Source organism: Anomaloglossus baeobatrachus, chromosome 1, assembly GCF_048569485.1.
Source record: "Anomaloglossus baeobatrachus isolate aAnoBae1 chromosome 1, aAnoBae1.hap1, whole genome shotgun sequence".
NCBI lineage: Eukaryota > Metazoa > Chordata > Amphibia > Anura > Aromobatidae > Anomaloglossus > Anomaloglossus baeobatrachus.
The window spans coordinates 583,016,885-583,033,833 of record NC_134353.1 but is presented as its reverse complement, the minus strand read 5'-3'; the positions used below and the strand labels follow the sequence as shown (position 1 = coordinate 583,033,833).

Genomic DNA, 16,949 nt, shown 5'->3' with positions numbered 1-16,949 from the left:
ACAGCATAATGACATCATCATGCCGCTCCATGCCCCCGCCTTGTCAGTGAGTCCCCCTGTTGTTCTGTAGACCACAGGCCTGAATCGACCTGCGGTCTACAGAAGAAAGAACGGTAGTGCAGGGAGATCGTGCCTCTCTGCTCTACTGCAGAGAATAACTGTATCAGCAGTGTGCATGCCAATACAGGTAAAAGTAGCGTAGCTTCAGGTGGGCCCCTTTCTATAAAAGTTTGAAGGTATGGACATACTAACACAATCCTTATTTTTTAATGCCTCCATTGCACATAATATACTGTACATAGAACTGAATTGTGTCTCATATTTTTTTTGAATTGTGGATGAATAAAATAAATGTCACATAGATGTCAAGAACAGACTTACAAAACACCATATTGGTGATGAATTGTCTGTAGATAAAAAACAGATGGCATTTCATATATTCATCTAATCCAACAACAGTGATCACAGGGCCAAAAATCCTAACCACAAATACCATATTGATGACATAAAATGTAGCCTAAGGTTATAGATAATATTTCATAGGAAACTTCCTGAACTTTAATATTCCCAAAATATTATCCACACTTGTAAATAACGATCATAATCTCATCTAATGCAAACAATACAATGAAGATTGGGCAGTAAGTGAAAACAGACGGCATCAATGTATTGCCCATCTATAGAAGTGTTGAGCAATTGAATTCCCCTTCGAGTAGGGAAATACAGAAGACAGAGATCACTAAATTCCACAAGGAATAGCTTGCAATGTTTGCATATTGTAGGAGCATGACCTTCACTGTTAAAGTAAACTTTTGAACAGTATACATTTTATGGCCGGTTATACGTGTACAGTAATGCAGTTTCTTTTCATACTTACGCAATCATTGGAACGTTCTGCTACATGGAATGATGATTGAGTGTTTTTTTCCCTAGGTAGATGTCAAAGAGTAACTGTGATTAGCACAATCTCATCATTACAGACAAAAACAAAGCCATATCCTTCCAGCATTAGTTATTTTATCATATCTTGTCTGCAATAACAAATTTGAAGGACCTTGTGCTTTGTAGTGTTTGGCCCATCTTACTTGCTGCACAAGGTACAGCTGGAGGTTTTTCTTCTTTATGTTAGTTGCTTTTATTTCAGCTTGTCTTTTTAACAAGTTTTTCTTTCTTAATCAATCCAGATAGAGATAATTGGTTGGTATTACATTGCTGGATAAAAGTGTCAGGATATTTGGATATAGATTCTGCCATTAAAAGAACAAATGCCTAATGTGTGAAACAAGAAGATGATTTTTACTATGTAGGTAGACCATGGAAATGGAGTAGAGTCACTCATGGAATGACAAAGTATTAGCAGCGCTCATCTCATTAAAACAGATGAAAATGTATAGGAATAACATATTATGCACTCTTAAGCCTCATCACAAAGTGTACGGTACCTATTTTCCTTATAAACTCAGATTACATCAATTTAACCCATTATATCATACTTGTATGATTTAAAGGGAACCAATCACCAGGATTCTCCTATATAACCTAAAGCCAGAGCTACACTGGCACTATCAGTCTGAGCCTGTACATACCTTTAGTGGTCAGCTCAGATATAGGCTTTGAAATCCAAGAAAGTACAAATTATAAAATCATCAGCTCCTTGAGTGACAGCAGCTGAAGATCAGATAATATCTGGGGGGTACGCATAGTTATCCCCTCTCCCTGTTAGAATTAGCATAAGTATTTACAATCGATTTAATTTTTGACTTGCAGGACCTGTGGTGACGTCATACCCATGTGACTAGAAGGGGCAGGGCCTCAGCCAACAAAGCTGATATCAGGAAGCAACATTTTTCTGTTGGCTGAGACTCTGCCCCTTCTGGTCACATGGATATGACCTCACACAGGTCCTGCAAGTCAAACATGAAATCGATTGTATAATACTTATGCTAATTTTAACAGGGGGAGGTGATAACTATGAATATATTATCTGATCCTCAGCTGCTGTCACTCAAGAAGCTGATGATTTTATAAACTTTACTTTCTTGGATTTCAAAACCTATACATCTGAACTGACCACTAAAGGTATGTAGAGAATCAGCCTGATAGTGCCAGTATAGCACTGGCTTTAAGTTATATACGAAAATCGTGGTGATTGATTCTCTTTAAGTTAGGTAATGGCAACTTTTCAATTTATTTCTATTACGTCCATTTTTTTGTTAGGCCCATATGTAAAGTCAATGTGTGCAAATAATAGAGTTTGGTAATAAGCCAGTTCAGTCATCTGTATTTAGAGAAGAACAAAGTAGTTAAAAAAACCATTGGTCCCTTGTGTTAGATAGGTTCCCCATATACAATAGATAGCTGTCACTTGCCCTCTTTGGTTTAGTGGTATGATTGTTGCATGGGATGTGACAGGTTGTGGGTTTGAATCCCAGACAGAGCTCATGGACTGTGACAGCTTGTTGGGCTGAGACCAATGGTTTGATCCAATGCTGAAAGATGCCTACAGTCCATAGATGTCGACTGAACAATAGTTCTGCCAGTCCTCTATAGATAGGAACAATGTTTGTTCTCAACAAGAGAGCTGCTTCCCCTTTAAGGCCCAGTCACAATAAACAACTTACCAGCGATCCCAACAATGATACAACCTGATAGAGATCGCTGGTAAGTTGCTAGGAGGTCGCTGGTGAGATGTCACACTAAGCGACGCTCCAGTGATCCCACCAGCAACCTGACCTGGCAGGGATCGCTGGAGCGTCGCTACACGTGGAAGCATGCTGCGCTTGGTAACTAAGGTAAATATCGGGTAACCAACCCGATATTTACCTTGGTTACCAGCGTCCGACGCTCTCACACTGCCAGTGCCGGCTCCCTGTTCCCTGCACACAGCCACAGTACACATCGGGTTAATTACCCGATGTGTAGTCTGGCTATGTGTGCAGAGAGCAGGGAGCCGGCACTGACAGCTGAGAGCGGCGGACGCTGGTAACGAAGGTAAATATCGGGTAACCAAGGCAAGGGCTTCTTGGTTACCGTGGTTACCAGCGTCCACAGAAGCCGGCTCCTGCTGCCTGCACATTCAGTTGTTGCTTTGTCGCTGTCACACACAGCGATCTGTGCTTCACAGCGGGAGAACAACAACTAAAAAATGGCCCAGGACATTCAGCAACAACCAGCGACCTCACAGTAGGGGCCAGGTTGTTGCTGGATGTCACACTAAGCAACATCGCTAGCAAGTTGTGCATCAGCTGTGATGTTGCTTAGTGTGACGGTACCTTTAGGTAGCTTATATATTTAAGAACAAAGGATCAGCAGCGTGAAATCAGACATACTGGGTTCTTATCTTGCCAGAATCATCTATCAGGGGAGAGAAGGGAGGTCCCCATAAACAATAGCCTGTGGACTGAGCCTCCCAATATATTAGTCTGATGTGCATGGGGGCTTTTAAGCTAGCCAGGGAGAGCAATGCTCATGACCAGTGGTAACGAAGGTCCTGGAGAACAATGCAAAATCTGACTCAGGACCACGGAAATGTCATTTATGCTACAGTTGCTGTCTTTTTTGGCTGGGGAATATCGGGTACTACTGCCCAGTATGTGGGGCATGTCAGTGGGGCTACACTGAGTGCACCCTGACTGCTGAGCCCCGTATATAAAGGGTTAAATCCATCTCCCATGCCCGAATCCGTCCCCCTTGCGTTTGTCCAATCCCACTGTTTTCCCCCTCCTACTGTTTTTCCCTATATAATCCCCCTACTTCCTGGCTTCGGTCTCTCCTCAGCCTGAGACCCGGACGCTGCTGTGCTGCTGGATACCCGGACACACTTGCGCTGCTGGTGAGAGATGGCCGACACTTTGGCTGCTGCCATAAGGGACAGGATCAGGAGGGATTGTGACGCCTGGCTTAACACTTTTTTACATGTGCCAGGTCCCGTCCCTCCTGAGGCTCAGGCGGCGATTCCCGGCGGCAGGCGGTCCGCTCAGCGTACCCGTCCGCCGGAGAGCCTGAGTCCTACACCAATAATGTCGCGGGGCGTGCGTACTTCTCGTGCACGCGCCTCGCGACTAGCCCCCCAAAATCCACCTCGGTTCCCGACCGCAGTGGCTACACGCCAGTACTGTCCCTCTGGCAGCGTGGCCCTGCGGTCGGTAGCTGGGAAGCCGCGCCTAGTACCTGACACTTCCGCCCGGCTCCCGGCGCGGCGGCTGTGAGCCGGGATCCCCCCCCTGGCCGCGTGTATCCGCGGTCGGGAGCTATGGCATCGCGGGGCGTGCGCGCTTCTCGTGCGCGCGCCTCGCGAGTAGTACCTAACACTTCCACTCGGCTCTCGGCCGCGGTGGCTGTGAGCCGGGACTGCCCCCCTGGCCGCGTGTATCCGCGGTCGGGAGCTGTGACGTCGCAAGGCGTGCACTCTTCTTGCGCGCGCGCCTCGTGACTAGTACCGCCACTTTCCACCCAGCTCCCGACGGCAGCGGCTGTGCACCGGGACTATCACCCCGGCTGCGTGGATCTGCAGTCGGGAGCTGTTAACCCCCCTGTAACACCAATGCATGTGGATTCCTCCCCCCTCACCCCCTCCCAGCTCCTCACCCCCTCTCAGCTTCCGGCCGTGGCTGATGCACGCAGGCACTGTTTCCCTGTCAGTGTGGAGCCACGGCCGGTATTAGTTAACCCCTGCCTACCCGAACCACCATTGCTACATCCTCCATCACCACTTATAATGCAGGGTCGCCATGTCTGCGGCCCCTCGTCTATAGAGGGGTCTGCACACATGGTGCACCCCCACGCTCCATCCCAGTCTCCTCAACATGATGCACCCCTGGCTGCTAGGGCGTTAATAAGACTTTCTACCCCCCTTTCACAACCTTGCCACCATTACAGCAGGAGGCTGCAGGTGTGCACCCTGCGGTGCCTGCCCCCACCCCACAAGCCCCATCTGCCCCAGGTGCACCTGCTCCAGTCTGTCAACCACCGTATCTTGCTGGTCCAACGCAGGTGGTTGCTGGAACACCGGCCCTCGGTCGTAGCCACCGTGGGCGCGGTAACCGCTCCTCCTCGCTTTCCTCGCCGTCACCCCCTCGCACCCCTCGCCGGCATGGACGCTCTGTTGGATCACGTGGCAGACGTAGCTGCCATTCCGCCCGTCGTTCCCGATCCTCTTGGAGGAGCCGCCATTATCGTTCATCGGGGTGGCGTTCTACTTCCACTACACCGGATTCCTCAGTCGTGCCCCATGGGCATCACCGCCGTCGTTACCAACCTTCTCAGGGGGAGATTGTTATTCCCTCAGCACGTCGGCAGCCTGTGGCATTTGTTGATCCTGTACAGGAGCCTTCTGACGCTCCCCTCCCGGATGCTGGTGAGTATCGATACTCGGGGGCCGGGGGGGATAGTGCGGGTATGGCAGCGGCTATTAAAACATTTTTAGATAATTTGCAGCCTGCGGCGGGGGGGAATATTTTAGTTGGCCCTTCATCTCCTGGTCAACCTCTTATACAATCTAACCCTCCGCCTCGCTCCGATATTCATAGGGACGCTTTCTTTTGCGGCGTTACTCCTTTGGGATCCCACTTGACTGACGAGACCGTCCGAAAAATTTGGGCAAACGATTATGTTGATATATGGTCTTTAGTTTCGACCAATCAGCATACAATTGATAAGGAGCGGCGTCCATCTGATCATCCTTTTGCGGGGACGCCCAAAGTAGCGAAGTCCATTAACAATTGGCTTCAGGCATTTTTTGTTATGGGATGTGTCATGGGACAAAAGCACCCTGAGCGCTGTTCCGAGATGTTTATATATCTTGACACCATATATAATTCTTATAAAGCTCATGGGGGATCAGCCTGGTGGCGCTACGATGAGGATTTTCGTCGTCGGTTAGCCCTTCAACCCCAGTTGGGCTGGGGAGTTAAAGCCACGGACACCTGGCTGCGTTTAATGTTGGCCCAGGAGGATTATAACCCCTTTCATTCCGTGCCTCATAGCACCTCTGCCGGCTTCGGCCCAGTGGCCGTTCGTAGACCTGGCGCGTGTTGGTTATTCAATGAAGGCCACTGCCGCTTCTTTGGCCTTTGTAAATTTAAGCACGAGTGCTCCGTTTGTGGTGGACCGCACGCATCAGCCCAGTGCCCCCAGCCATCTGCAAAACGACCAGCAACGCCACTTCGCAGGCCAAATAACGATGCCAGTGAGCCTTATGATGGCGACATGGCTTGACCGATACCCAATAAAGGAGCAGCTGCTCAGCAGTAATTTGGCTTCACTTTTGTTTTAATTTTCATCCTTTATCCTTCCTAGGGAACCTTCGTTTGCTCCGATCCATAAGCGGATTCGGATTTTCACCGTGTAACGTCAAATGCTGTACGTTGAATTGCAATTGGCGGGATCCTGTTTCCTTTCCTGACACCAAGTCGCTTTTTCGTATTTTACAAGTTCACCTGTCTGCCATCATTTTCTGAGTTGTTTTCAACCCCTTTCTTGGATGATGTTCTCTTGTCCGCCCAGTTTTGCCGCCTCATGTACACCCTTGCCCACATGTGCGTAGTTACTGCCATAACATTTTTGTATTCACCCCTGGTAATTCAGTCATTTAAAGCATTAGCGCTTAAGCCCGCTACACACGCTTCAATATATCTCACAATCCGTCGTTAGGGTCAAGTTGTAAGTGACGCACATCCGGCATCGTTTGTGAGGTATCTGCGTGTGACAGCTACATGCGATCAGGATTGAACGCAAAACCGTTGATCGCAAACACATCGTATCATTCTCTAGAATTGAGCGTTTTGTTGCACGAACCTAGTCAATTGTAACGTGTGACATCCCTCATACGATTTTGATGTCTGATGCTATGTGCGCAGGTGTGCGCTCTGCACCGCAGCTTAAAAAAGGTCTGCTTCAGAGCGCAGCTGAAAAGCTGCGTTCTGAAGCGCCTCACAATGTCTGTCATGCACTAATCTCTGTCAGTCCGTCACTATCTCTGTCCCTCACTCTCTGTCCATGTCAGTCTATCCCCCTCTCTCATATACTCACCAATCCCCGATCCCCGGCGCTGCACAGCATTCACACTGCTCCGGCGGCTTTTACTGTTTTGAAAAAGCCGGCCGCCCATTAAACAATTTCGTATTCCCTGCTTTCCCCGCCCACCAGCGCCTATGATTGGTTACAGTGAGACACGCCCCCACTCTGAGTGACAGGTGTCACACTGCACCCAATCACAGCAGCCGGTGGGCGTGTCTATACTGTGTAGTGAAATAAATAATTAAATAATTAAAAAAAACGGCATGCGGTTCCCCCCATTTTTAAAACCAGCCAGATAAAGCCATACGGCTGAAGGCTGGTATTCTCAGGATAGGGAGCTCCACGTTATGGGGAGCCCCCCACCCTAACAATATCAGCCAACAGCCGCCCAGAATTGCCGCATACATTATATGCGACAGTTCTGGGACTGTACCCGGCTCTTCCCGATTTGCCCTGGTGCGTTGGCAAATCGGGGTAATAAGGAGTTATTGGCAGCCCATAGCTGCCAATAAGTCCTAGATTAATCATGTCAGGCGTCTATGAGACACCCTCCATGATTAATCTGTAAGTTACAGTAAATAAACACACACACCAGAAAAAATCCTTTATTAGAAATAAAAACACACACATATACCCTGGTTCACCACTTTAATCAGCCCCAAAAAGCCCTCCTTGTCCGGCGTAATCCAGGATGATCCAGCGTCGCATCCAGCGCTGCTGCATGGAGGTGACCGGAGCCGCAGCAGACACAGCCGCTCCGGTCACCTCCACACAGCAAATGAACACAGCCGCGCGATCAGCTGCTGTCACTGAGGTTACCCGCGGCCACCGCTGCATCCACCGGTGGCCGCGGGTAACCTCAGTGACAGCAGCTGATCGCGCGGCTGTCTTCATTTGCTGTGTGGAGGTGACCGGAGCGGCTGTGTCTGCTGCGGCTCCGGTCACCTCCATGCAGCAGCGCTGGATGCGACGCTGGATCATCCTGGATTACGCCGGACAAGGAGGGCTTTTTGGGGCTGATTAAAGTGGTGAACCAGGGTATATGTGTGTGTTTTTATTTCTAATAAAGGATTTTTTCTGGTGTGTGTGTTTATTTACTGTAACTTACAGATTAATCATGGAGGGTGTCTCATAGACGCCTGACATGATTAATCTAGGACTTATTGGCAGCTATGGGCTGCCAATAACTCCTTATTACCCCGATTTGCCAACGCACCAGGGCAAATCGGGAAGAGCCGGGTACAGTCCCAGAACTGTCGCATATAATGTATGCGGCAATTCTGGGCGGCTGTTGGCTGATATTGTTAGGGTGGGGGGCTCCCCATAACGTGGAGCTCCCCATCCTGAGAATACCAGCCTTCAGCCGTATGGCTTTATCTGGCTGGTTTTAAAAATGGGGGGAACCGCACGCCATTTTTTTTAATTATTTAATTATTTATTTCACTACACAGTATAGACACGCCCACCGGCTGCTGTGATTGGGTGCAGTGTGACACCTGTCACTCAGAGTGGGGGCGTGTCTCACTGTAACCAATCATAGGCGCTGGTGGGCGGGGAAAGCAGGGAATACGAAATTGTTTAATGGGCGGCCGGCTTTTTCAAAACAGTAAAAGCCGCCGGAGCAGTGAGAAAGCCGTGCAGCGCCGGGGATCGGGGATTGGTGAGTATGAGAGAGGGCTGCTAACTTCAGTTACTCAGGAGATTAGCGGTCACCGGTGAGTCTTCACTGGTGACCGCTAATCAGGGCGCGACACAGACAGAGCCGCAGCATGACCATGAAGTCGGGTGAAGTTCACCCGAGTTCATTCTGACAGTGCGGCTCTGTCTGTGTCTGCTGTCATCTGCCATTCAGCTCTGCTACATGGCTGTCTGTGTCTGCTGTTAGCGGCCATGTAGCAGAGCTGAATGGCAGATGACATAGTAAAAACGCATCCCTACACATTACACATGCTTGTCAAGTCAATAAATAAAAAAAAAAAAAGGTGCCCAATGCATACGTCACAGAGCACATGATCTAAAGGATCGCACATAACATTGATCAATTTAACATAGACTACTAACGCTCGTGTGACAGCAAATGAACGACCAACGTGAAATCTCATAGATCCCGTATGCAACCTGGGCGTGTCACATCGCAAATGCGATTGTACAACTAATTGCAACGTGTAAAGTGGGCTTTAGATGCTTGACCCTAACATCTGTTTTCGCATCTGTTTTCGCACCCGTCATGTTCTCGGTTTGTAATTCTATAGCTGATACTTTGCCCGTTTGGTAGTGCGGCGGTTGGGCCATTCTTATATTTTGAGTTGGTCAGGGAGCGGTGCAACGGACGAGGCCTCCAGTATACAATTTTTATTGGGCCCTCAGGACGGGGTTGTGCTATCTATCATGGGTGGGGGTCGGAGCGCAGTCTAGTGACTTTTGCTCCTCCGTGGCGGTCAGTGGTCGAAAATGGTGGATGTTAAGCGAAGGCTGATTGCGCCGGGAGTCCGGCCTGGCATTACGCCTCGTTGACATGGTATATTTGGTTGGTTAATTATACTTGTTATTTCAAAAGCTGTGACCGACCCCAACCCAACAAAAGATGAGCGTTTGTACATATTTGGTTATCTCTCCAATAAAGTTCATTTTGGTTTACTACATTTGTGTGTTTTCTTCGGGCATGGGACACTCGATATGGTGGTGGGGTCTCAGCAGTCTGTGGGGCATGTCAGTGGGGCTACACTGAGTGCACCCTGACTGCTGAGCCCCGTATATAAAGGGTTAAATCCATCTCCCATGCCCGAATCCGTCCCCCTTGCGTTTGTCCAATCCCACTGTTTTCCCCCTCCTACTGTTTTTCCCTATATAATCCCCCTACTTCCTGGCTTCGGTCTCTCCTCAGCCTGAGACCCGGACGCTGCTGTGCTGCTGGATACCCGGACACACTTGCGCTGCTGGCCCACCCCCCTCCCCTTTTGTTGTATGTTATATTGTTTAAGTCACAGCGGTCAGTGGTCGAAAATGGTGGATGTTAAGCGAAGGCTGATTGCGCCGGGAGTCCGGCCTGGCATTACGCCTCATTGACATGGTATATTTGGTTGGTTAATTATACTTGTTATTTCAAAAGCTGTGACCGACCCCAACCCAACAAAAGATGAGAGTTTGTACATATTTGGTTGTCTCTCCAATAAAGTTCATTTTGGTTTACTACATTTGTGTGTTTTGTTCGGGCATGGGACACTCGATATGGTGGTGGGGTCTCAGCAGTCAGAACTGTTGACCCAGTATCTGCTAAGGCTCTGTCCCAATTTTTCACAGTTCTTGAATATTCCTTGGGAATCCAGGTAAAATGCAGTCACACTTTTGAACTTCAAAACAAGTAGTCGTGTAATAATGAAATAATGAAATCTTGCTATTGCCTTCATGCCTGTTAGCTATGTGAATAAAAGGTAACCTTAGAGGATATCACATGTATTACTACCGTCTCACGATTAATGAATGCTATGGCTATTACTGTACTTTTATCAATCATTGTCCAAAGGGCAGTTCCCTCACTAGTATATAAAGCTTCTGAGCGATAACGAACTGTAGTCATTCTTGACTGACTTTCATAGCATACAGTCATGAAGATGAAGGCTAGCATGTACACAGTGCTTCGATTCTCTTTCCTAATTGTTGGTTTTTGTCTGGTATGCCTGGGAGCTTTCTATGTATCCTCAAGTTACTCTTGTAACTGTCGAAGTGAGACCATTGTGGCATATACCTTAATGCCTTTAGGATTTGTTCTTCTCTTGATTGGGATTTTTTGGAGCACATATCATGAGGCCAACCACAAAAGTATATTCCAAAATGTTGTAAGGCGAATACATAGCCAACAACAAGTCCATATTGAAACTGTAGACAGGTATGTAGCACAAACTCCAAATGTACTGAATTTTCATTTCATTTGTATGTATCTAAGTTACCAACTAAAGATAAAGCCTTAAAAGAAAAAAGTTAAAAAATAAGCTGATATATGTAATAAGTGATGACTGAGCACTATCATGGTCAGGTGCTCAGTACTTGTAACAAACATGACTCTTGTACCGAGTATAATAGAAGTCAATGCATTTTTCTAGAAAATCTTACAGGAAAATGCCTGAGTTCCCCATTGACTTCTATTATAATCGGTACGTCAGTTGAGCCCGTTTGAGTATCCAACTGCTTGTTACGAGTACTGAGCATGGTAGTGCTCACTCATCACTATATGTGATCAATTAATGATTGATATATGGAAAATATTTAAGGTTTTTAAAAATTGATTATTTTCTTGTATTGAAGGCAAAATAATTAAACATTAAAATAGGTGTTCTAAGAAATAGAACAATATATTCAGATCTTATTACATAGAAGAAAGTGTAGTTCCCATAGGAACCCCCTATCTATTTAAGAGTGGTTACGAAAAGAAAACAAACAATCTGATTGGCTGTTTAGAATAAATATACTTTCTTTAAATGAATGATACTTGCATGAAAAGAGGACTGAGTATTTATATAACATGGCTGTCAAATTGCACTGATCTTGTAGTGAATGTGTCCAACTAAATCCGGATAAATATTAATGATTCTTTAAAATGGTGTATCAAGACCATGTACCATTAGAATTAAAATGTCTGAATCTAATGATCAATAGGAAACGTTGTTTAACCTAAGTGTTTCTTCTTGCACTTTCAGGCCTGATTATTACCCTCCATCTTATGACAGTGTAATACTGGACATCGCTCAGAATTCCAACACTTCGTGTCATATCAATATGGACACCAGGAGCTTTAACATCCCTCCGCCTTTGTACACTGAGACTGCCATGGAAATTGTGGATGAAACCTATATGAGTGAAGAACCTCCTCCCTCTTATGAAGTTTCTGTGCAAGCATCCACGTCTGAGTCAGCGTCTCATTCCGAAGGTTCCCAAGAGGCTGAAAGTGTTAATAATGTGGAGACAAATGACTGAGTACAAAACAATAATTTCCATAAGTTATCAGTCAAAGATGAACAGTTGACAGCTAACAAGTAGAGTGCGCTGTAGTTGAAAAGGAAATATTGGCGTTGCCAAATCTCGCTGGCGGAAAGGTGAGAAGCAGCTACTGTTGCAGAGCAATACCTCTCAGATGGGGACAGTATAGCGTACCTGTGTGCTGAGCAAAGAGCAGATCTGTGCTATATATCGATTTGCAGCATTTACAAATATGGAGCATTGCTTGGGACAGAATCCAGATGAATGCAATGTTTCCTTACTCAGAAGTGGATAGAGACAGAAGGGGTCACTGAACAAGACCAGTATATGCCACCTGTAATGGTGGTGGTAGTGGGACCCTTTACCTCTTGGGCCCCTGCGCAGCTGCACAGGATTCACCTATGGTATGTCTTCCCCTGTTCTTCAGAGAGAAGATTATATGTTGCCTAGGAAAGGGGCTGGAGTATATGTAATCATTCAAGTCCATCTTTAACCAGTTGTACTACTGTAACATCTGCAAATGAAAGCCCAGAAAGTGGGCTGAACTCGATGAGACTTGTAAGAACCTCAGAGACAATACAAAAATAAACATGGAGTCTTCCACTAAAACTGATGAATGTGAATACTTCAGAAATACTTTGACTATGAATGTATATCCATGCTAAAAACAAATCAACAGTATCAACAAGCTTAGTCCAGTGCCAGTATTCAATGAAGGCACTCAGAGAAATATGCATAATGAACTACAACATGTATCATGAATTAATAGTCTGTGCCATGTAAAAGTGTTATGGATATGAGCTAGACACATGTCGGCAATCCTTGCCCTACTGTGAGAATGAAAATACAATATAAAGTGTTCCGTAATTGTTGGCTAAATAGTGATAAGGTGATTGTTGTATTGTAAGGTTTTTTTGAGTATCCTGTTTTCTCATTTTATTATTGATTTCTTTGTTTGTTAAATAAATGTTTAATTGAAATATTCAGTATTCAGTGGTTATTTTTTAGGCACACTGACAAGAACTTTTCATTTTGTATAATTGTTCAATTTATAGAAGTCCTCCCATTATTTCTTTTTTTTTTTTTGCAAAATAAACCTTTGTATATGTCTATGTAGTGCAGTGTGAGTGAATTAATGTACTCACCTACGGCTGTCTTCTCCAGGATCCAGCGCTGTTTTGCTCCTCTTCTCAGTGACATCACCGCTCTTCAAACTCTCCAGGTCACTCTATGCGTGAGTTGAAAGTCTCTTTTACAATGTAAATCTATGCAGCCTCGTTCTGATGCTCCATAGACTTACATTGTAAAGCAACTTCTGGATCATGCAGAGCGCTGTGTGACCCAAAGAGTCTGAGGAGTGGGGATGTCACTGAGAAGAGGAGCAGAACAGCGCTGGATCTTAGAAAAGGCGGAGATTAGATTAACAGATACTACACTACATGCACATATGCACAGGTTTATTAAAAGAAAAGTCGCCATGGGAGGGCTGCTTTAACAATCAGCATTCAGTACAAAAAAAATGTAAGCTTCTCAAGGCAAAAAAAGTCCACAGACAGATGCTAACTTAAGGGCAATAGGCTAATAGAAAGTGCTACAAATAGCTCCTTTACTGAATAAAGCCTGCTGTGGAACAGAATGTGAGTGGATTTTCTATTTATACGATAAATAGTGTTTTGACTTATTTATGGCATCATTTTTTTTGCATTGGACACATGTAAATAAAAAAGCCACAAAAAAGGAAAAACACTTGTAGAAAACTTCTTTACAAGCTTAAAAAAACAAGTGTATAGGAAGTTTTTCCTAATATACAGTACAAGCTGTAGTACCCGGGCGTTGCCCGGGATAGTAACTGTCTCTCTGTCTCTCTCCCAGTCTCTGTCTGTGTGTCGCTGTCTGTCTGCCTCGCTGTCCGTCTCTTTCCTTGGCTGTCTGTTTCGATCTCTCTGTATTTGCATCAGTCTATTTGTCTCAATCTCTGTATCTGTCTCTTTGCCCATCTGTCTCTTTGCCCGTCTGTCTCTTTGCCCGTCTGTCTCTTTGTCCGGTTGTGTTTTTGTCCGGCTGTGTTTTTGCCCAGCTTTCTCTTTGCCCGGCTGTCTGTTTCTAGGTCTGTCTCTTTCCCGGTCTATCTCTTTCCCACTCTGTCTGTTTCCCACTCTGTCTCTTTCTCACTCTGTCTCTCTCTCTGTCTGTCTCTACCCGTCTATCCTATCTTATACTAACAGTTTATTTTGTTCCTATAGCAACCACTGACAGTTGCTATTTATAGCCTATAGCTCCCAGCTCCATTCAGTTTAATAGTTGCAGGATTTTTGTAGAGTAACTGGAAAGCACGGGGTTAAATTTTCCCAGCCAAACATAGTCTATGATGTTCCCTGAGTCACATGGAGTGTCTGTGCAAAATTGTGTGATTGTAAATGCGACGGTGCGGATTCCTTTAGCGGACATACACACACACACACACAGAGCTTGATATATTAGATTTGTATTAGCATGTATATTCCTGTTTCGAAATGGACAAGTATACATCTGAGCTTCACCTACAGTACAATGCTTACACTTAGGGTACGGCTCACAGGAGCGTATGATTCGGATGAGTGCAATGTGAGAAAATCTGGCATTGCACTCAGACCAATGTTAGTCAATGAGTTGGAGCAGATGGTCAGCTTTCTTCTTATCCACATTCTAGATAAAAGAAAAGTTGCAGCATGCTGCAATTGTCAATGAGAGTCGTGTCACTCGCACCCATACAAGTCTATGGGTGCGAGAGAAGCATCGGATTGCACTCGGATGATATCTAACCGCTGTGCAATAATTGCATCAGCTGACAATGGAGGAGATCGGAAGATTAAACCCTCCTTCTCCTCCACAGTGGTGATCACAGTTGCATGACACTCGGCTCATGCAGGCAGCGCAGCGGGAGCCGAGGTTCATTAGCATATCACATCCGATGCACTCACATCGGACGTCATACCATCTCGTGAATCCAGCCTTAATGGAGTAAATTAATTTTTTTACTATTGTTTAAAACCAGTAGATACATTTAAAGGGAACCTGCCATGTCATTCATGCTGTTCAAAATATAAAATGCTGCCAATTTCTAGATTGGCCAGCTCTTTCCTTTATCACTGCATGTGATTGCTATGTACATGCGAGGGACAGACCGAGCAATCACCTTGAGCAGCACTGGGAAGCACCAGTCTGGAATAGAGCTCAGCTGGATCTTTAACCTCATCCCAACATTGGACATACTCATACATCCTATTTTGCCATACATTGCTGCAAATGGATGTACTGATACGTTCTGGCAATCGTGCGGGCACAGCATCTGTTAAACACAATCGCTGCCAGTAGCTCTGCTTAAGTGATAGTCGAGTTCTGGCTGTCAAAGCCCCCAACGCCCCTGGCTGTTTAACCCTCTAAATGCCGTGATCAAGAGCAATCACAGCATTTAGAAGGATGAGGGCGGAATGGGGCTCCCTCTCCCACTTGATCATAACCCCCTTGACGTGATGGGTGCCCTATGGCTACTATGACAAAGGAGGTCAAATAATGACCTACTGATCTGTCAGCTATGGCAGCCTGTTAGACCATGCCAAGAACATAATCTTACAGGTGTTCTACCAGTGTCACACTGACAGGTCTAATGCATTGCAATTCATTAGACCAGTGCTCAGACTAATGAAAGTTAAAATCCCATAGAGAGACTAACTAAAAAAAGTTTTTAAATATTGTAAAAATATATAATGACACCAATAAATAGAAATATTTATGCAATAAAAAAAAACCTTTTTCTTCTTCCATCCACACATCAATCTACCAATGGGCTGTGCAGCATCTGAGTTAATTAGAAACACACCTGTGGATGTATTTTAATGCATACATGACACACACCTTCTAGATAAATTACTTGAGGGGGTCTAGTTTCCAAAATGGGGTCACTTGTGGAGGAACTTCTCTGTTTAGGCACATCAGGGGCTTCACAAGTGCTAATGATTCCAGCCAATTTTACAGTCAAATGGCACTTCTCTCCTTCTGAGCCTTGTTGTACGCCCAAACAGTTGATTTGCACCACATATGAGGCATCAGTGTACTCAGGAGAAATTGCACTATAAATTATATGGCGCATTTTTTCCTGATACCCTTGTGAAAAAAAAATCTGTTTAAAGTAATAATTTTGTGGTAAAAATTTAAATTTTTTATTTTCATTGCTCAACGTTATAAACTTCTGTGGAGCCCCCAAGGGTTCAAATAGCTCACCAAACATCTACATAAATTCCTTGAGGGGTCTAGTTTCCAAAATGGGGTCATTTGTGGGAGAGCTCCAATATTTAGGCACCTCAGGAGGTCTAAATGCGACATGGCATCCACTAAAAATTCCAGCTAATTTTGTTTTCAAAAATTCAAATGGCGCTCCTTCCCTTCCGAGCCCTGCAGTGCGCCCAAACAGTGATGTGGTCCCTAAAAAATAGTTTTATAAATTTTATTGGAAAAATGAGAAATTGCTGATGAACTTTCCTAACTTTCCTTTTTTTCACCATCGAAAGGAACGAGAAAGTAGAAAAATTCAGCAAAAACACTACATGTGGAGAAGGCATTTTCCCCCCCTCTTTATTAATTTGCTTTATATACATTATACAGGAAAGAATGTTTCCTAACATGTTCCATTTTATCCTCAGTTTTGTATGTTTTATTGTCACTCCATTAAAATGGAGTAACACTCTGACAACATTGTTCCCAGCAGCGACCGGGGAGAAGAAATGCATCCAGACTAGAGTTGAGCGCGGTTCGTGGTTCGTGGTTCTCCAGTTCGCGGCTCGAGTGATTTTGGGGCATGTTCTAGATCGAACTAGAACTCGAGCTTTTTGCAAAAGCTCGGTAGTTCTAGAAACGTTCGAGAACGGTTCTAGCAGCCAAAAAACAGCTAAATCATAGCTTGGTTTCTGCTGTAATAGTGT

General features: G+C 45.3%; 1 protein-coding gene across 1 annotated transcript; it reads left to right on the top strand.

Annotated features, from left to right (window-relative positions):
- Positions 1-10,622: 10,622 nt before the first annotated feature.
- Positions 10,623-12,276, top strand: TMEM252 (transmembrane protein 252). The gene is made up of 2 exons (XM_075340027.1): positions 10,623-10,903; positions 11,712-12,276. Exons 1-2 carry the CDS (start codon positions 10,623-10,625, stop codon positions 11,986-11,988), a joined length of 558 nt encoding a protein of 185 aa, XP_075196142.1. The 3' UTR covers positions 11,989-12,276.
- Positions 12,277-16,949: the final 4,673 nt, after the last annotated feature.